Raw genomic sequence first — 21,938 nt, 5'->3', positions numbered from 1 at the left:
TTTTTATCACCTGGCACAGATAACCAATTATTTGAATTGGGTTGTGAGGAACTTGGCTGACCTGGAGGTCCAGATGGGTGCAGTGAAGAAAGTGAACAGTTTCCTGACTATGGAGTCAGAGAACTATGAAGGCACCATGGGTATTGCTCTAAATATTGTTTCACTTAAATATTCATTTTAAACAAATATTATTGTGTGTTGGTCATATTGCTGTTTTTGCATTTGCTTTCCACTTCAATATCCAGAAAACTGTCTCTCATCTTGGCTTTGCTTATTATGTGCACCTGTAAAGATATGACTCTTTAGGCTGAAAAGTCTTGGATAAAACCAGACAGAGTCCAAACAAGGATTATTTAATGAAATTTAAAGTGGGTTATAAAAATAGGGCTTTATTACATTAATTGCTGACCTAAGCTATAAACTATTATATTATCTTTCTCAAGACATCATTAACTTAGATGTCAAAAATTTAGATCTGAAATACTTACTGAGATTCTTAACTTTGCTAGAATAAGACTGGCAGGAAATTCAATACTGAAAACAGAATAATCTTTATTAATGCCAATCTCAAGCTTAAAAGGCATTCCTTTACCTAAATCTTTCAACAGCCACCTAGCTCTTCAAGGACAAAATCCAGAACACTTAGCTAACATCATGAGCCTTTCATTAGCCAACCCGTGCCCACCTATCTTGTCCCATTTCTTGTCATCCACCTGCACCACTTTTACTCTGGCCACACTAAATGCTAGACTTTCTTTTCCTCTTTGTTCTCCTATGTGCATATATTTAAAATAAATTTCCCCATCTCCCATCCTCTAAGATTCATCTCAGGAACTGGTTCCTCTTGGTGCCCTCCTGGACCTCTGAGGTTAGCACCATCCATGCTCCCAGAGCACCATAGGTTTGCCCTCATCATGGGCCTCCATGAAGTACTTGTAGGTGCTGACCTACTGGACCCTTCCCCAAGAATAGAGCAAGCACCTTGAGCTGTGTCTTTCATCTCCACATTCCCAGCACCTTGTACAGTACCTCTCACTTTTTAGGAACCTAGGTGTTTAATGATCAACTGACTGAACAAATAAATCAATTCACAAATGAACTATCTCTGTCCACTTTGACTAGAATTGAGTGATGGAATGCTAAAGAGACATGATGATGGTTAAGGCTCCAAAAATAAACATGAAAAAACTGTCTTAAAAGTGCTAAATCAAAAGGTGTTTATGATTTGAATTGATTTGAATATGATTTAAATTTTTTTAAAAACCTGCCACATAGTTTTGTTCAGTATTACTTTAAATTTAGAAAAAAAAAAGTATATATGTATTAATGTATTTAAGTATGCATACATTTCTTTCTACATCTGTCTCTATCTACCTATTATCTATCTATTTCCCCTCCTCATCCTCCAGATCCTTCTCAAGTTCCAGAACATTGGCCACAAGAAGGGGAGATCAAGATACATGATCTGTGTGTCAGATATGAAAATAATCTGAAACCTGTTCTTAAACACGTCAAGGCTTACATCAAACCTGGACAAAAGGTATGAAATCACTGCATTTGATTTGTTGTATACATAAAACCTCCAACGGAATCTGGTTTTTTACTGCCTAAGCTCTTCAGACTTCCCAGCCAAGTAAGCATATTCTCACTGGGCTCACATTAATATTCCCTACCTGGCGTAGGTCAAATTTTATCTGCATAAAAACAAACAAACAAAAAAAAATACAGATAGGATCAGACTACAGTACATGTTCTCCAAGTCATATTGTAATTCACTAGTCTCCCATGAAGATCAGAAAAGTCAACAATAGGCATGTTTTAAAAAATATCTGTCTTCTGGCTGCTGCCAATTAGCCATCCCATTGGGAACCTCTGCATTCATAGTAAGTCTAGTTCCCAAATGACTTATTTTTGTTATTATAAAAAGAACAGTGGGCAGAAGAAAATGAACTCATTCTACTTTTTGTTATAAAACCATCACTTCTAAGATAACATGGAAATCATTATTTGTTAGTGCAACAATATACNAAAAAAAAAAAAAAAAAAAAAGCCATGAAGGAAAAACAATGCAACCACATGGAAATAAAAATAATTAGAATGAAATCGAAGATTTGGTGAGAACTGTTTGTACATTTTCATTCTGTTGAGACAGGGTCTTGTTCTTTCACCCAGGCTGGAGTGCAGTAGCATGATCATGGATTGCTGCAGCCTTGACCTCCTGGGCTCCAGCTATTCTCCCACTTGAACCTTCCAAGTAGTTGGGACTACAGGCACACACCAACACACCCAGTTAATTTTTGTGGAGATGGGGTTTTTCAATATTGCCCAAGCTAGTCTAGAACTCCGGACCTCAAGTGACCCACCTGCCTCAGCCTCCCAGAGTGTTGGGATTACACGTGTGAGCCATTGTGCCCAGCCTGTTTTTATCTTGATGATAATTCATAATGTAGACCTAAGAAAAAATATCTATAATGTAATTATTTAGATATAGTTTTATCATAATATCTTGTTTAAATTAAAACACAAAACTTAAGCTAATCTTCTGTCCTTTGAGTCTTCTTCTCTTGAGTGACAGCTGTTTTCATAGGTGGGCATATGCGGTCGCACTGGCAGTGGGAAATCATCCTTATCTCTGGCTTTCTTCAGAATGGTTGATATATTTGATGGTGAGTTGCTAACTAAATTTTTTAAGTGGCCATGTGGTGCTTTCCTTTAAAAAAAAAAAATCAATTTACCTAATCCTGCAGAAATAAAAAGCAAATATTTATAAGGACTTTGTGTTTTGCACATGGTTCAAGGCAGATATCCCAAATAAACAGCCCAAAAGTAAAGAAAGGACATAGAATTAGGGAAATAAACTGATGATCCTTAAAGCATTTTAATAAACTGGTAAAATGAAAACAAGGCCACCCACTTTGAATGGCAGTAGGTGGAGGTGGCATTTCAAGAGAAAGGAAGAGGAAGGACAACTGCCTTGCTTCCTTTAGACTAAACATATATCTCTTTCCAACAAAGGAAAAAAGTGCTAGGAGATTAGTAAACTGCCTTTTAAATTTTGGTACATGACTCTTACCATCATCTGCTTAATGTCATGGTTTAATGACATTGAACATTTTGTGAGGAGGCAACCTTTGCTGTAAAGTGATAAAGCTCATGATAGCAATGTACACAGCTATTTATTCATCCACCAAATTATTAATAATATGATACACAAGAGCATAGAAACAATTTAACCTTTGTTTTTAAAAAAAAGTCACACAATTAAGTCTATCAGATGGCCTATAAATAGGCCAGCACATAAAGTATCTTGAATGAAAGAGGATCCAGCAATAAACTTGACCAAACTTACTGTACTTGACAGTACAGGAAGTGCTTACTGTTATTATCTGTAATGATGATGATGATTGCAGCACTTTGCATGTTTATTGTACTTGACAGTTTATATTATTGAATTTAATCTACACCACAGCTCTGTGAGATAAAGAGGTCAGTTTATGAACAACATGGAACTATAGTAAGTGTAATTTCTTTGGGGTTTAGATTCAGGAACAAGATAAACTTCTGTCACTAGGTTAGCAGCTTACTTTTCCATGGCTAGTAATAATGTACAGATACTTTAAGGACTTTCAGTGGGATTAAAGTTATAAGGCAATTAAGTGATCAAAATCAATTGATATTTTTCATTAAAACACTACGTTTATGACTGATCATGTTAGGTTAGCCTGATCCTCATGAGTCCAGACACATGATTTCAGGTCCCATGTGAACACTATCAGTGATTTATTCTCATTTTAATAGCAGTAGGCTATTAAGATTTTAATACATAATTTATTATTTCTAATCTATTATTCTTGAAAGACATAAGTTAAGCTAATCACCCTTGCCTGCTCTTAAATCTATCTGGTAAAAGGACTCCAGCTACCATTCTAAGCCTGACATCTTATCGCACGGGGCAATATGGTCTCTGCATAAAAGTGATATGATTAACTGCATACATGACGGTGGAGAAACAACATCCAGACTGCACAAATCTCTATGAGTCCATATGCAGTATGGAGAAATTTATTAAAACTTTATATTCATATCACAGAACTTTCTTTTCTATTTGTAATGCATTGTACCATTAAATCAATATAGGAATGAATGACAAAGATTCTGGTTTTCAAAGAGTCTATATTCTAGTTGAGGAACAGACAATTAAAAAGATAAGTAAAGGTGTATAGAATATCAGATTCTGATAAATCTCACAAAGAGAAATAAAGTGGGAAGGAGGATAAAGGGAATACAAGAAGGGAAAGGACTCAGTAAGGGGTAAAAGTACTTTTTGGTTGGTATGATCACATAAACCAAATAAAAATTCTGAATTCCTTTAGGAGAAATACATAAGAAAAACAAACCATCACCAAACGTGTATTTTTTTTTAGAGACACATGATGTTTTTAACACTTAAATGGAAAAGCTGGTCTTCTGAATTTCAACCCTGAACTAGGAAAGAACTTTTAATTTGTGAACAAATATTATTTTACTTGTTACTTTGCTACATGCCTGTAATTTCTGTTTCTCCTTAACAGGAAAAATTGTCATCGATGGGATAGACATTTCTAAATTACCACTGCACACACTACGTTCTAGACTTTCAATCATTCTGCAGGATCCAATACTATTCAGTGGTTCCATTAGGTAGGTAACATGTTCAGCAAACATCTGTGTGCCTTAGGATTTAGCCTTTGACTCTTAGAAAGGTTTTACTCAGAGTCATTTTTCAGGTATGAGTGAACTGCTATCAGAACAACAAAATCAAATATGCTGTCCAACAATCTGGATTGGAAAAGCCTAGAGTTGCTAAATTAACCTATAAAAATTATGCTTCTAGGAGATTTCATCCCTTTCAGTTTGCTTCTATAAAAGCCATTTTGTCCTCTATACTTGAGAGCAGTGATGCTTGGCAGACATTTCTAAGGTGTTCTGTCCTACAGATATCCAGTTTAACTTGGATGTCTGGCCTGGCCTTAGCAGATATTCTGACTTTGGTTAATCCTTTTACCTATCCCTCCACCCCTTATAACTTTACTTCAGCCAAAATTTCTATGCATAAAGCTGCTACAGTTTTCGTGCCTGGTTCAGGGTTTCCCAAAAAAAAAAAAAAAAAAAAAAAAAAAATGGGGATATCAACCATCTGCTAGGTGCTTTAAATATATTATCTGATTAAGTCCTCAAACCATTACTCAGAGAAGCTGTAACTTAACCCAAGTTCATACCCCTACTAAGTGGAAGAACTGCTATTCCAACTGAAGTTCATCTGATTCCAAAGTCCATGTTGGCATCTTTATTAGTCTGTTTTCACACTTTTATAAAGAATGACCTGAGACTGGGTAATTTATAAAGGAAAGAGGTTTAATTGACTCATAGTTCTTTATGGCAGAACTGTGAGTCAATTAGGTCTCTTTTCTTTATAAACATATAGTGGCATGAGAATGGACCAATACACTACTATTGCTGGTGGTGCAGCACAGCCTATCTAAAATAGTTCATATGTTCCCATAGAGATGTATGTATGTAGCATCGGCTCTGCATGAATATTTTGCTAGATACTATTCGGGTTATACAAGCATTATTTGGAGCCAATGGATCTATGTAACAAACTTGGTTATATGATATAATGTATATTAAGTTATATAATAATATCATCAAGACCATGTTTTATACTATTAAGATTATACATTCATTCATCAAACACTAATTCAGTGCTTGCCCTGCCCTGAGCACTATTCTAGGTGCTGAATATACAGCAGTAACCAAACAAATGAACTTACATTGTAAGAAAAGAAAAGCAATAAGTAAATATACATAAAATTTCTCTATTTTTACTTATTGATTAACTAATTTTTCCCTACAGATTTAATTTAGATCCAGAGTGCAAATGCACAGATGACAGACTCTGGGAAGCCTTAGAAATTGCTCAGCTGAAGAATATGGTCAAATCTTTACCAGGAGGTCTAGGTATATTTTCCAAATAGTATTTTTATTTTTTATATATGCCATTAATCCTACATATCTTTATATTTTATGCTATAATCACATAATTTTAGTGTTAAATCTCCTTATATTTACAATAAAATCCTAAAAGTCATTAGAATATTTCAAACTCTAATGTTTTGGCATGGGGTACCAGAGAATGAACCCCGTAACAAATTCTGTTCTATGTGACTACTCCAAAATATTCCAATTAATACATCTATCTCTGCCATCTTTTCACAATTGATGGGTACAGGTCATTGTTATGGATGTTTCCCTGTGGTTATTCTTGCTCAGTTGACCTGTCTGATTACCTACCATCAGAAAATGAATGGGAGGATTGCAGGAGCTGTTAGGTTTAAGTCTTTGGCACCATTTAGGGAAAGCCAGTTTTGCCACATTAGTAGCCATTTTCCTTGCTGCAAGAAGGAAAAATTCTCTTTATTGATATGACATAAGTTTCTTTGTGTTTGAAGACATTGTTGTACATTGCCTTGAGGCAGTATCAGTTTTAACCAAGTGCATAAAGAACACAACATGTACTCAATCACTGATAAAAATTCAGTCCCAGAGGTTGTACAATTTCTGACAAATAAGTGATAACAGAATGAAATCTGATTATTAAAATCACAGAGATTAATCACAGTTTTAAATCACTGTCTTTAAGTCATTAAATCAAACGTATAATTTTTGACTTCTGCTTCCTTAACATCTAAACTCATCTAAGAAAGCAATAGGAAAGATAATAGTTGATTGATATTCTAAATTTAATATACAATTTATAATTGCCTAATTGTGTTGTTTGGCATCTAGATTTTTAAAAATCAACCTACAAAATAAAATTACGTGTATTTGGTAGTTCACTTGAAAAGGAGAGCCAACTCAAAAACACTACATTTTATTATTTTAATTAAGTTCCAAGGAGAAAGTATGCCACAAACAAAAGTCAAGACAACATGTCTTTAAGGAAAGTTTGATTGACTTGCCAGGGTCAGGTTGTGAAAGTAATTCTAGAATTCTGGATGAACCTTCCCATAGTGATTTTTTTCCTTTTTTTTGAGACAAGTTCTCACTATGTTACCCAGACTTGAGTGCAGTGGCTATTCACAGGCATGACCATCACATACTACACCCTCTAATTCCTGGGGTCAAGTGATCCTCCTGCCTCACCCTCCTGAGTAGCTGGGACTATACGTGCCCCACTATGCTTAGCTCCCATAATAATTTTTTAATGTCTCCTGTGGAAAGCCCAGCAAGTCTACTTGAGAAATTAATACATGCTTATAGAACGTTCTCTCTTGGCATTTAGAGATCCCCTTTCTCTCCACTAATAGTTGAAAAGACAGACTATTGCATCTTTCTAATACTCTTCATTAACATGAGAGCTACATACACCTGTTTAGAATTGTGGGCATAGTGTTTTGAGGTTATGGTACAGCACAGGCAATAGGAGATTGTATTTACATTATGTAACTGACTGTATATTATGCTTATCATCTTAGTAAAGATGACCAATTGCTTAATGAAGATTTGGTTCAGGCCAGCTTTAGTGGAAACATTCCTTATCCCCAGCATCCTCTTTTATATATAAATTAGAATTTGGAGAATAGATACCTATCTTCTAATCATGACAAATTATAAGACTTTGATACCATTAGAATATAATCAATAGAATTTACCCCCAGAACTTTAGAAAACGGTGTTTGAATTCTAATTAAAAAAGACATTTTGTAAACAGAATTTATCTTAAACTCACCATTTATGAAATATAGTACAGTTTATGAAATATAGATGGACACAAAAAAAGAAAAGGATAATGAGGACATACCATTCATTTATCCATACAACAGTGGATTATTCAGCTCCTGTGTAAGATACCACAGTACTAGGGACATATTGAAATGAAAACAAATCCAGTCCTTATCCACTTTGTACTTAACAGTCTAGAGAGAGGAAAGGAGAAGTGGAATTGGAGTTGAGAATATTCTATATCTTATCAAGTTAGCTAAATGTGACTTTGGGGCAAGCCATTTCATCTCTCTGGGCCTTAGGTAGTTAATCTCCTTAGAGAATAGTATTAAATAATTAAATAATCTCCAAGGTTTTCCTGTCTTCAAAATGTGTTATATTCTACTATCAGAGGTAATTCCCTACCTATTGTTATAAATGAGATGATTTAGGATCATCTTCATTTTCCCAAAGTGGAGTTCCTCTTTGTTGCTCCAGTATGAAATCCTTGCACCAGCACTAAGTGATAGCTATCATGCTGTCATACAGCGTAATGTGGTTTACATGATTTTGCCCAAGAAAATGTTAGTAGCATTCCTTTAGTGAAATCCTTGCTTCTTTCTCTGATTTAGATGCGGTTGTCACTGAAGGTGGGGAGAATTTTAGCGTTGGACAGAGACAGCTATTTTGCCTTGCCAGGGCCTTTGTCCGCAAAAGCAGCATTCTTATTATGGATGAGGCAACAGCTTCCATTGACATGGCCACAGTGAGTGCATTATCTGTGCTTTTAAAATTGACAAATTGGAGAAATGTGCATGAAAATTATAATTGATTATTTCCTGATTGGGTTCTGAATCCAATCCAACCCAAGTACTCTTGTTTTGAGAATCTTCTCAATCATCTCCTTGATGAACTGATGATAGCACATTGAGAATTAAAATAAATAGGACTCTATATATGGTTTAAAGGCATTTCTATTACCAATAAACATAAAATAAATTTGCCACAACTTTTTGATAAATTTTCAGAATAGCAAATTTCCAGGGCTTAGTTGATGAGAGGTACTGTACTATATTCAAGTATTACGCCATATAAGTTCTGAAATGCAGTATGAAAATCTCTATTTAATAGAATCTGTTGATAAACACCACCACTCATTATTTCCTAAACAAATTCGAAGAAGGAGGATTCACTTGGATTAATAATGGCTAGAATTAATAACAGCCTTCTCTATGTGTTTATTGTAAAAAGCCATAAATTTTGCCTTTTGAAAGATAGTACTTGACATTGTCAAGTGTGTCCAAGAAAGATCTGTCCAGAAGGCTGTGATTGAGTAGAGAAAATATTACATTAAATCATAAACTGTGTATGAGCTAGCAACTAATGTTCTTTTGAAAGTTAACTTGATATTAAAATTTGACATCAGAAAGGACAAAAAAAGAACCCACAACCTCATGTGTTTTTTTTTTTTTTTTTGCTGCACACTTTAGATTGGGTAAAACTACTCATAAAGTGAAACAGTTTCAAGTTAGTTAAGAGCTATTTATACATGGAGATGCTAACTTGACTTTTTTTTTCTATTAAGTAAGTCTAATCGAAGTACGTAGACTTATACAGCTTTCTTAAACTTAATCTAAAGCAGTAAAATGGTCTCTGATCAAGTCATTGCAATAAATAGCATAATCACCTTCAAAATCAGTATTAATTAATAAGGTTGTACAACATTGAGAGTTATTATAAGGGTAATATTGCCTCAATTAAGGAGAGAGAGTATGAAAGAAATGGCAGTTGATTGAAAGAAGGAATTCCTTCACTCTAAAAATTGAACCAAGATTTCCTCTAAGAGAGATGAAATCTGTACCCATAACAGCCCTTAAAATATAATTATAATAGTGCTTTGAGGTGGGAATAAAAACAGTTTCTGCCTAGAATGTTCATTTATGGGTCGAAGTCCAAATTTTGGCATCAATTTTAGTTCTTCCCTTTTCTGACTCAAAGGTAAACTTCGTTACAGAATTTTGCTGGTTTCGAACACACACTGTTTGTAGTATAACTCAAGTGAGCATTTTGAGTTATACTACATTAATTTCATTTTCTTCTTTGTGTTTCCTGGAAATAAATATATCACACACTTCTAGCTGATCACTGACTGTCATTTGTGTTTTGAAGACACATACAGAATCCAACATGAACCTGCTGCTGGGGCCTACTCTTTCTTATGCCTTCCACAGAAGACTAGGGAGTGAGAATGCTCACAAGGGATTGAGTGGAATATTGTTCTTGGGGCAAAACATTATGGTAAGACAAAGTAGTCCAGAGAAAATTTACACTTTATTTTTTTTGCAGGAAAATATTTTGCAAAAGGTAGTAATGACAGCCTTCGCAGACCGAACTGTGGTGACAATAGCTGTAAGTATGAGAAGATAGAGGCGGCACACCTATTTGGTTGTTGTTCTAACATGTTATCATCTTTGGGTTTGAGCAAAATATACTTCTGTTGAATTACGTATTTTCGGCTAATGTTTCTGTGTCTGTTAAAAACAAATACAAAGATGTTTTGGAAGCATTGTTCTTTCCAAACTGTCTGCTCTACCTAACTGACTTCCCTAAGTTACAGTGATAGGACATCCTAAATCTAAAGATTCCAGTGGGTCACAGCCTCTGCTTGTTCACTAGATACAACGGTAGTTCATATAGAATAATTCTCCTTTCTATAATCTGATGGTCTGATGAGCAGTTCCAGAAAGAAAATTCCTCCATTTGATTGCTTATTCTGCTACTATCTATACCTAATTTCTATGTTTCCATTCATCTGTTAAAAAAAATAGACAATGAGGTCTATCATGGTAGGGCAGGTAAGTTTTTCTGTTTTAGATAGCACCAATCAAATAGAAGTACGTAAATATTTGTAATTCACGTGAAAGCTGACTTATAATAGCCTGCAGTTTTCTGTCTTTTCCTCTTTGCAAGTGGATTCTTGCTCACATTTAGGCTTACTGCTTAACAAAACTTCTTTTTTAATGAGTCACTTGGATATTTTTCCTTCTGCTGATTCTCTTCTCTTCTATTTTTCTCTCCAGCACCGTGTCTCTTCTATTATGGATGCAGGCCTTGTTTTAGTCTTTTCTGAGGGTATTTTAGTGGAGTGTGATACTGTTCCAAATTTGCTCGCCCTCAGGAATGGCCTCTTTTCCACTTTGGTGATGACCAACAAGTAGACCGTCATGATCTACTGCGCCAAATCTGTCATTCTCTGGTAGTTATCTTAGCAGCATCCCCTCAGTAAGGCATGGCTAATGCTTTGAATAAAGAGGAGGGCTGGGGTGAGGGAACTAACTGCAGGGTGTTACAAAATCAGCTCAGCCAAGTGCTTTAGTTATTATGCTCACTGCCAAATGGGGCGCATGCATGTGTTTTCAAATATATACATGCAAAAGAGAGTGTTTATGAAATCTATGAACTGAATTACCTCTTATTCTAAGGACCAATTTCACTAGTCCCTAGGGATGTTTTTTAAGCATCCATAAAAATGCCATACACAGTTCTTACCTGCGCTGGAGAATGCGTTGTTAAATTTAAATAGTTACTTGAGTTTCACTGGTGAGTAATGGGAGTTGTGTATGGAGTGCTTGCTATGCTTCCACTTTCTTGGTCTTGGATGATGCATGGGAGAAATAGAACCCCTTTGGAATGTGGCATTTTTTAAGATGGCAGGAAATACCCCATCAGCGCTCGCTTTTTGCAAACTGCGTAAGTAAAGAAAAATCTACTTTCTCTAATTTTTCCAGTGAAAAGGTGTGAATGATTTAAGGGGTAGGAGAATTGGTTAACTTGAAAAATAATTGTCCAGTATTTTCAATAATTTTCTTACTGGAAAAGGTAAGGAGATATTTTAGAAGATAAAGAACTTTCTGTTGCCCCAAAATGGGTAGAGAAAGGGAGAAAAAAATAGACCACTGCCGACTCAAAAGACGGATTTTCTCTACTCTGCATAAAGCATGGCATTGTTGGGTGGCTCTGTTTAGTCAATATCTGGAAGATTACTTGAGCATAATTTGTACTTTAAACAAAATGTTAGCTTTCCTGATTAGTTTACCTCTTAACCTGATTTCTCTCCTCCTACATTCACTAAATACATTTCTATAGACTTACATATCTTTCACCCATTCTTCATTTCAAGATCACTTGTGTGAAGGTGGCCACTAGGATACGTAGAGTTCCCTGCTCCCACCCACCCCTAATACACATGAAGCTGTTGAGGAAGAATCACTATATTTTTTAGAGGACCAGCTCCTCATAACAGGCTCATAAAAGGGAAAGCACCACATTTGTGGTAGACTCTTTGTAGAATGACCCTCAGCTCCGTTAAAATTAACTGTTTTTCCTTCCCTGCCTAAGAGCTTATTCCTTTGGTTAACTGCCGCTAAAATTGTGGAATAACTTAAAAAGATAACTTTCTCCAGCTTCTAAACGGAAGCACTCACACACCAAAACAGTCCACGTATTTATTTCTGAAAGTGATTACATGATTAATTTCTCTGGAATGTTTTGAAAATTTTATCAACACATTTACAATTGACACCACACTTTGTCAAAGAAAAATTATTTGGAATAATGGAATAAAAACCAACTATATTTATTTCTGTTAGCCAAGATTTTTTAATGTTTTCATTTTTATTTTTTTCTAGTAAACATTATTTTAGAATATTAATGCAGTGTTTATAATATTACATTTATGGGTTTAGAGGCCAAATTCTTTTTTTAGACATCCATGATATGGTTATTGAAGAACTAATATTTTTCTGGAGGGAAATACACAGCAGATATTATTGGATAGTTTGTTAAGTTTCTTTTTCCAAATGTGTGGGTGTGCAAATGGCTCTGGTCCTTTCTCAAAGATAAATAAACATTAGCCTCCAAAATCCCGTTAATTCATAAATCATGGTCTTTGACATTAAAAGTAATGGCAAAGACCACTATCACTTTTGCACCAACCTAATATATCGTTTGTTACCAATATTCAGTGAACGACAGGCTTGTCATGGGCGTTGAAAACTGGTGCATGTTCTAAGCTGGCATCGTTATCACATTCCATATATGTGTTTCTCTTCCTCTCAAGTCATGAGTCAGAACTGTAACTGCTGGTTTTTCTGAAAGCATAAATACTGAGTCCACCCCATCTACATGGCCTGGGGCAGAATGCAGGCCCTTACCTCTGGGGATGGCTTTAGGTTGGACTTGGAATTGTTCAGAGAAGCGCTTTGGAAGACTTTATCAGCCAAACTGATAGCATTTCTAGCTTTAGAACTCTGGACAGGGACTACCATCAGCACACTAATATTTTGCTCTTTATAATTCAGGTTCAGTATGGTATCCCCTGGCCACATGTGGCTATTATCTGAAATGTGGATAGTTTGAATTGAGAAGTGCCACAAGTGTAAAATATGTACCGGATTTTAAAGACTTAATACTAATAGAAGCATGTAAAAGTTCTCATGAATCATTTTTATATTGTTTACATAATGAAATGATAACATCTGAATAGACTGTGTTAAAATGTATTAAAATGTTTTCACTTATTTTGTGGCTCCTTATATTTCTATTGAACAACACTGATCTTAGCAAGAGTAAATTAGGCCCATCACACAGATTTTTCCTAATTTATAAACATAAAAAATAATAGTAGTTGACATTTATTATTTGTTTGTATGTGTCAGACAAGGTGCTGATTTTTTTTTACATGGATTATCATTAGAACTTCATCACCATTCTCTGAGGCAGGTACCATTACCATAGTTTTACAGATGTGAAACTGGAACTACACAAAGTTAAGCATATTGCTCAAGATTGCACAACAGGTGGTAAAGCCAAAATACACAATCCCAGTTTAACTTCAGAGCCTGTTCTGTTAACCACAACACTGACGTGGTAGGTGAATGCTCCTCTAAGGTATCAAAGAGCCTTATGATAGATGACAGGATGGAAATATCTTACATTTTGAAATTAGTAAACCTAGTTTTGATACTCGTTCTGCTACTTATTAACTATGCGATCTCCTGATTTTGCTTTATCTCTCTGAATGGCCTCCCCTATAAAGTGGAGAGGGATAACACTCACAGCTGAGGAATGTTCTAATGATTCCCAAGAATGTGTGTGGAGCACTTAATATACAGCATATGCTCAGGAAGTGGTAACTTTCATCATTATTAGTTACTAATTAATCCAAAGGCCATGATGTGGAAAGAAGGAATGGGTCAGTGCCAGTGATCTCCGAAGACTGAGACTGCCTGTCTAAAGGCCTGGATAATCCCTTCTATTACTGCATCACAGAACGGAACCACTTTCTAGGGTTCTTCAAATTTTCTTATAGCCCAAGGAATTAGTGACTCTGCACAAGAGATCATTATTGTTGACCTTAAAGTATAACTCCACTGGTTCACAATGGCCTCTCTTAATTTAATTGCTTAATAAACATTTTTACCCTACTTATACTTAAGGCTTCATGAAAATGGTAACATTGATATATAGTGTATTAACACTCAAATAAATACAGCCCATAGAAAACCCAGCCATGTTGGCCATTGCTTAAAAGTATGTAAATAAATGATCATTTAAATAAGGAAAAAAGAGGAAGTGTCTGTGATTCCCACATCTCATCACTACCAAGATAAACAAACCCCAGAATAATTCGTGAAATATACATATTGCGTTGTTTTGGCTTGTGCCCTAAATGTATAACAAATACATGTATTCTTTTCACTCACAGCATCGAGTTCACACTATTCTGACGGCAGACCTGGTTATCGTGATGAAGCGAGGAAATATTTTAGAATATGACACTCCAGAAAGCCTCTTGGCTCGGGAAGATGGAGTATTTGCTTCTTTTGTTCGCGCAGACATGTGAAGGAGTATCTTTAAATGATACATGTATTTAAAATAATGCAGTCATACCTAATTAATGGATCATCAGCTTGACCTCTGTAAAGTGGCATCTTAAACTTTCACAGACTTTTGCACAAGAAGTTGACATTTATTTTTCCTGTTTTTTAAAAGTTTTTCAGGATATTATTGCTTAAAATGTTCATTATTGATATTTCTATAGTGATCAAGCCACTCTACCTTTAAGAATAGCTAGGTTGTATTAAAACATGTAAGCTACTTTAAGTGGTAAATCTATAGCTACAATTTTCTCATAACTTTAAGTCTGGCATGGAAGTCCGGAACTTTAAGTCTGGCATCTCTCAGGCATGGACGTTGCAATGAGTAGTTAGTATTACCATACTCTTGTTAGTAGGAATATATTTTCCTTATTGTTGGAGTCTCCAGAGGTTATTGGAAGAGAATTTAAAAAGATATGTTTTCTAATGAAATTCTCAAATTCATTATCTACGTTACAAGAATGCATTTGTATTCATTAACATTACTGTTTTTGTTAGAAGTCTCTTTTTTCTCTTGTTTCTTATCACAAAGAAGTTATCACTGTATTTATTCTATAAAGCCAAAGCCTTAGCTAGAAAGATCATGAAGAGTTTAAATATTTTTAAAATTTTACTCAAATTTTCATTTTTTCCTGTCCTGTAATGAGAGAATTATTAAGATATCAGGCATAATGTGCCTTTTCCAGACAGAAGTTCAAAGAGTGATTAGGTTCAATCTTTCAGTGGCAGGCCAGCTAAACGTTCTACAATTACTAGCTGTGCTTCTTATCTTAAGCCCTAAAGTGCCACATTACTCAAGATTTACACAGGCACGTTGACTTCTTTTGGCACTGCTAATTATGGCAGGTGAACATTCCTCTTAGGTGTCAGATGTTTCCTCTGAAACAATCTAATGGCAGGCTGGAAATATCTTACACTTTGAAGTTATATATGTAACAAGTGTCTATTTCTAGCTGGGAGAGTTTACCTCTTCTAGACATTTACCCAATGGCGTCACATATGATCGTTTGCTCCTGCTTTAATTTTAATGTGCATATAAAAAATATGCCAAAAATGCTATTGTAATTTTAATGAGCATGTAAAGAGAGTATATCAAAAATTCATGGGATATTAGTGCTAGGTTTTGCTTAAATGAAAATTAATAAATTCAAAAATACTAAAAGTTACCATCATTGTCATGTGAGCAACCCGTTTCTACCCTTCTGTGCCCATCCACTGTAAATATCATCAATTTCATTTTCATATGAAGATCCACATCCATTGTAAGATTGTGAAGACTTATAAAATTGATGAATTAAGAGAAATTATGGTGCTTTTCTATAGTTTTTTGTGCTCTGTTTATTGTGTAGTGTATTCACTGTTGGAAAATCTGTAATAGTTGTGTATCTAGAATATTGAATCTTTATATTGACAAAAAAGTAAGTTCCATAAATATAGACAAAAATGGCCCATCATATTTAGCTTAAATTGCAAACTTTTGTTGTGTATGTAAAACTTCATTGGAAGAAAATAAGATTATTGTTTTCTGAAAACTAAACAGAATATGACTGGTACTCATTAATTATATCTCGAAAATATTTTCTAAAACTTCAACCACTCTTCTAAAATGTTGGTGTTTAAATCATTTGTAGGGCTGAATATGCATATTTCTTGTTAGCAAGTTATAATTCATTCTCACAGAGAAAAGAGTTGTTACCCATGGAAGTAACCTCTTAATGATATTTTCTAATTGTATCACTGTACAGGCAACATCAGTAGAAGCCTTTTTAGCTACACTAAACTAAAGATCATGTTTGCCCTTTTACACCCAAGTGGTGACTGGTGCCCTCATAACTGTTACTTGAGTAAAGGTCTAATTGTCAACTAAATTGACTAAATAAGGTCAAGGATAATGTTCTTCATTGATAACCATTTATTATACATATATTATCTATCGAACATAAAAAGATTCATCTTAAAATAATATTTGACTATATAGGTACATCTCTGTAAAAGATGACCAGCTTAACTAAATCAAATTTTACATTTATAAATTTTACATTTAATTAGTCAAATAAATTTTAAAATTATAATTCCCATAAGAAGCAATAAATGCATCAAGCATTATATTAAAATACCACGGTTACTGATGTCATTGACAGGGAAAAGACATTTCGTATAAACAATTGTGCACCTTCTATTTTTATACTCTTACTCATGATCCATTTAAAAGTCTACTCAGCCCTAGATTAGATACCAGAAGACCCTCTAAATAACTGATCCCTGAAATTTGGGACCATGTCTTATTTGCCATTGTGCCCTTGGAATTTAATACAAGTGCCTAACCCATAGTAGGCCCTAAGAAATATAGTTGATTGATTCACTGATCAGTTTTACTGCCATGTGCCTAGAACTATAGGTTATTCTCTCTTTTCTGTGTTGTCTTTATTCTATTTATTCTCTACAATATATAAAATGTGTTTATTCTCTACAATAAATGTATTTATGCTCTATAATATATAAAAACATATTGGACTACTATTATATAATAAATTACTTTATTTGCTTAAAGAGGGTGATTATTTTTTCACTTACAGTTCCACTGGGCAGCAGCCAGGACTGGTCAATAGATGGAACTCAATACCAATTTAGAGACAATACCTAGCCCTGCTTTGACAATCCTGTTTCACATGTGCCAGAGTCATGCACTTCCTTACTTTTATAGATACGCTCCAGAGAAGTTTCCATTAAGTGAAACAGCTATATTATTTTTTTAAATATATCTTTATTTAAATAACCTAATGGACTTTTTCCCAAGGTTTATTGATCAATTTTTAGGGTTGTCTTCCAATATATATTTTATCATATTTTGTAACACATTCTTTGGAGGTCTGTGATTTACAGTACTATGATAATTCCATTACTGACTTATTCAAAGTTAGATACAAATACTTATTACTCAAAGTCTTCTAATCTAAGCCATTTGGCATAAGAAGCAATAGCCAAGGGGATGTATCCTGTACCTTATGTTTAATTTGTTCTTTAGTAACTACATATCATTGATATCAGATTATCTCAAGTATTAACAGATTCACCTGGATCAAATTCTCCAGTGAAAGAGTTTGTATCTATATTTCTAGTAAGTGCCTCCAACTGGATTCATAATAAACCAAATTTGGGAATCACTGAGTTATCTCATCATTACACTAGTTTCCCTTTTTTATGCTTAACGTGGAACCATCAAATACTAAAGGTGATTTTCACATGCTTCCTTTCCCTGCTGACATTACCTTATCCTGAATTGCTAAAACAAGCCTCCTGGTGTCTCTGAATTAATTGCCTTAGTTCATCATAAAGGAAACATTGTTTAATGAACCGAATCTTAGCTGAGAAGTTATCAACAGGGACTCAAAACATTATTTTCTTTTGTTTTGTGGGTTTAATCAGCAACAAGGGATCTGAGGATAAAACTTTTTTTCACAAAGATGCAAAGCATTTCAAATATTAATTGTATGCACATGTGACCAGTTTGAGATTTCACTATTGATGTTTCACAATATGGAAGGAAGGTGAATTATCTGTGATGACTATTCTCCTTTCCATCTTATGTTTTTTTTGCAAGTGTATCATTGCTGATACATGAAAGTTGATACATCCATTATACATATCTAATAAATGGAATTTAAGTTATTTCTTTTTCTATGGACAGTAGCAAACTGCACTTAGCCAGTCACACTATGAACACCAGTGCCCTATTTCTAAAATGACAAAGATAAAGAGACCCATATCTGGCTAAATAAATTAATTGGCTCTAAGAGGAATGCACTCTGGGACTTAACTGCCACCAACCAGCACAGACCATCACCAATTACACATTCCATATTCATGACAAAGAGTTTTGTTTTCAGGCCATTATTTTTGCTAATCTGCCCACTGTGTAAAATAAGTAACTTAGTGACTGGCAAGATGGCTGAATAGGAACAGCTCTGATCTGCAGCTCCCAGTGAGATCAGCATAGAAGGGGGTGATTTTTACATTTCCAACTGAGGTACAAAGGTCATGTCATTGGGACTGGTTAAACAGTGGGTGCAGCCCACAGACAGTGAGCCAAAGCAGGGTGGGGCGTTGCCTCACCCAACATGTGCAAGGAGTTGGAAAACTCCTTACCCTAGCCAAGGGAAGCCATGAGGGACTGTGCCATGAGGAATTGTGCACTCTGGCCCAGACACAACACTTTTCCCACAGTCTTCGTGGCCCACAGACCAAAAGATTCCCTTGGGTGCCTACGCCACCAGGGCCCTGGGCAGCCCTTTGGGCAGACACCGAGTTAGCTGTAGGAGTTTTTTTTCATATGCCAATGGTGCCTGGAACACCAGCATGAGAGAACTCCCCTGGAAAGGTGGCTGAAGCCAAAAAGCCAAGTTGTTTAGCTCAGCGGATCCCACCCTCACAGAGCCCAGCAAGCTAAGTAAGATCCACTGGCTTGAAATTCTCAATGCCAGCACAGCAGTCTGAAGTCGACCTGGGATGCCCAAGCATCGTGGGAGGAGGGGCGCCTGCCATTACTCAGGCTTGTGTAGGCAGTTTTCCCCTCACAGTGTAAACAAAGCTACAGGGAAGTTTGAACTAAGTTCACCACAGCTCAGCAAAGCCACTGTAGCCAGACTGTCTCTCTAGATTCTTCCTCTCTGGGCAGGGCATCTCTGAAAGAAAGGCAGCAGCCCCAGTCAGGGGCTTATAGATAAAACTCCCATCTCCATGGGGCAGAGCACCTGGGGGATGGGGTGGCTATGAGCACGGCTTCAACAGACTTAAACATTCCTTCCTGCCGGCTCTGAAGAGAGCAATGGATATCCCAATATAGAGCTTGAGCTCTGCTAAGAGACAGACTACCTCCTCAAGTGGGTCCCTGACTCCCATGCCTCCAGACTGGGAGACACATCCCAGCAGGTGTCGATAGACACCTCATACAGGAGAGCTCCAGCTGGAATTTGGAAGGTGTACCTCTGGGATGAAACATCCAGAGGAAGGAACAGGCAGCAAACTTTGCTGTTCTGCAGCCTCTGCTGGTGATACCCAGGCAGAAATACAAACTACCATAAGAGAATACTATAAACACTTCTATGCAAATAAACTAGAAAATCTAGAAGACATGAATAAATCCCTCGACACACATACTCCCAAGACTAAACCAGGAGGAAGTTGAATCCCTGAATAGACCAATAAAAAGTTCTGAAATTGAGGCAGCAATTAATAGCCTACCAACAAAAAAAAGCCCAGGACCAGACAGATTCACAGCTGCATTCTACCATAGGAACAAAGAGGAGCTGGTACCATTCCTTCTAAAACTATTCCAAACAATGGAAAAAGGGAAACTCCTCCCTAACTCATTTTATGAGGCCATCATCATCCTGATACCAAAATCTGACAGAGACACACACACACACACACACACACAAAATTTCAGGCCAATATCCCTGATGAACATCAATGCAAAAATTCTGTATAAAATACTGGCAAACTGAATCTAGCAGGACATCAAAAGCTTATCCACCACAACCAAGTCAGCTTCATCCCTGGGATGCAAGACTGGCTCAACATACGCAAATCAATAAACATAATCCATCACATAAACAGAACCAATGAAAAAATTACATGATTATCTAAATAGATGCAGAAAAGGCCTTCGATAAAATTCAACACCGCTGCTTGCTAAAAACTCTCAATAAATTAGATATTGATAGAAGGTATCTCAAAATCCTTAGTGCTATTTATGACAAACCCACAGCCAGCATGATACTGAATGGGCCAAAATATGGAAGCATTTCCTTGAAAACTGGCACAAGACAAGAATGCCTTCTCTCACCCTCCTGTTCAACATAGTATTGGAAGTTCCGGCCAGGGCAATCAGGCAAGAGAAAGAAATAAAGGGTATTCAAATAGGAAGAGAGGAAGTCAAATTGTCTCTGTTTGTAGATGACATTATTGTATATTTAGAAAACTCCATCGTCTCACTCCCAAAACTCCTTAAACTGATAAGCAACTTCAGCAAACTCTCAGGATACAAAATCAGTGTGCAAAAATCACAAGCATTCCTATACATCAATAATAGACAAACAGAGAGCCAAATCATGAGGAAATTCCCATTCACAACTGCTACAAAGAGAATTAACTACTTAGGAATACAACTTACAAGAAATGTGAAGGACCTCTTCAAGGAGAACTACAAACCAGTGCTCAAGGAAATAAGAGAGGACACAAACTAATGGAAGAGCATTCCATGCCCATGGATAGGAAGACTCAGTATCATAAAAATGGCCACACTGCCCAAAGTAAGTTATAGATTCATGCTATCCCAATCAAGCTACCACTGGCTTTCTTCACAGAATTAGAAAAAACTACTTTAAATTTCACATGGAACCAAAAAGGAGCCTGTATAGCCAAGACAATTTTAAGCAAAGAGAACAAAGCTGGAGGCATCTTGCTACCTGACTTCAAACTATACTACAAGGCCACAGTAAACAAAACAGCATGGTACTGGTACCAAAACAGATATATAGACCAATGGGACAGAACAGAGGCCTCAGAAATAATGCTACATGTCTACAACCATCTGATTTTTGACAAACCTGACAAAAACAAGCAATGGGGAAAGGATTCCCTATTTAACAAATGGTGTTAGGAAAACTGGCTAGCCATATGCAGAAAACTGAAACTGAACCCCTTCCTTACACCTTATACAAAAATTAACTCGAGATGGATTAAAGACTTAAGCATAAGACCTAATGCCATAAAAACCCTAGAAGAAAACCTAGGTAATACCATTCAGGAGGAGAGGACCCAAGATGGCTGACTAGGAACAGCTCAGGATTGCAGCTCCCAGTGAAAGCGCAGAGGATGAGTGGACACCACATTTCCAGACGGATTTTTATTGCCCAGAGACCAGGAGATTCCCAGGCGGAGGAGCCCCATGAGTCGCCAGCGCGGCCGTTTTGGCCGGCGCGGCTGCTTTGCCCACACCCTGGTGCCGGGGTTCTCTGTACAAAATACAATGGTCCGGGTGCCCTTTTAGCTGGCAACTGGAGACCCAGGAAGGCAGATCACCCATTCATCTGATTTAAAAGGAACTGAAACAGGGAGCCAAGCCAGGGGATTCCTGGGCAAAAAAACCGCCACGAATCTCAGTGCCAGGTTCAGCTGGCGCAGTGAGTCACCGCAAGGGAAATCACACAGATCCCAGTGCCTTTTCAACAGGCGACTGGAACACCCAGGAGAGAG

At 36.3% G+C, this 21,938-nt stretch overlaps 1 protein-coding gene across 4 annotated transcripts in view; it reads left to right on the top strand.

Moving 5' to 3' along the window:
- The window catches only part of ABCC9 (ATP binding cassette subfamily C member 9), a 132,179-nt gene extending 114,948 nt beyond the window's left edge, over positions 1–17,231 (top strand). For 2 of the 4 annotated variants that reach the window (XM_037736492.1, XM_017522964.2), the window contains 9 exons: positions 20–140; positions 1,410–1,540; positions 2,588–2,666; positions 4,572–4,680; positions 5,897–6,000; positions 8,376–8,509; positions 10,090–10,152; positions 10,824–10,999; positions 14,510–14,598. In XM_037736492.1, coding sequence (XP_037592420.1) covers positions 20–140; positions 1,410–1,540; positions 2,588–2,666; positions 4,572–4,680; positions 5,897–6,000; positions 8,376–8,509; positions 10,090–10,152; positions 10,824–10,961 — 879 coding nt within the window. In that variant the 3' untranslated portion in view covers positions 10,962–10,999; positions 14,510–14,598. Of the gene's footprint in view, positions 1–19; positions 141–1,409; positions 1,541–2,587; positions 2,667–4,571; positions 4,681–5,896; positions 6,001–8,375; positions 8,510–10,089; positions 10,153–10,823; positions 11,000–14,509 lie in introns of all 4 variants that reach the window. The other 2 variants (XM_017522963.2, XM_017522965.2) reach the window with 1 other exon arrangement.
- Positions 17,232–21,938: the final 4,707 nt, after the last annotated feature.

The sequence above is a fragment of the Cebus imitator genome, unplaced genomic scaffold (assembly GCF_001604975.1).
Source record: "Cebus imitator isolate Cc_AM_T3 unplaced genomic scaffold, Cebus_imitator-1.0 Scaffold25, whole genome shotgun sequence".
Classification (NCBI taxonomy): domain Eukaryota; kingdom Metazoa; phylum Chordata; class Mammalia; order Primates; family Cebidae; genus Cebus; species Cebus imitator.
This window is presented reverse-complemented; position numbering and strand designations above follow the sequence as displayed.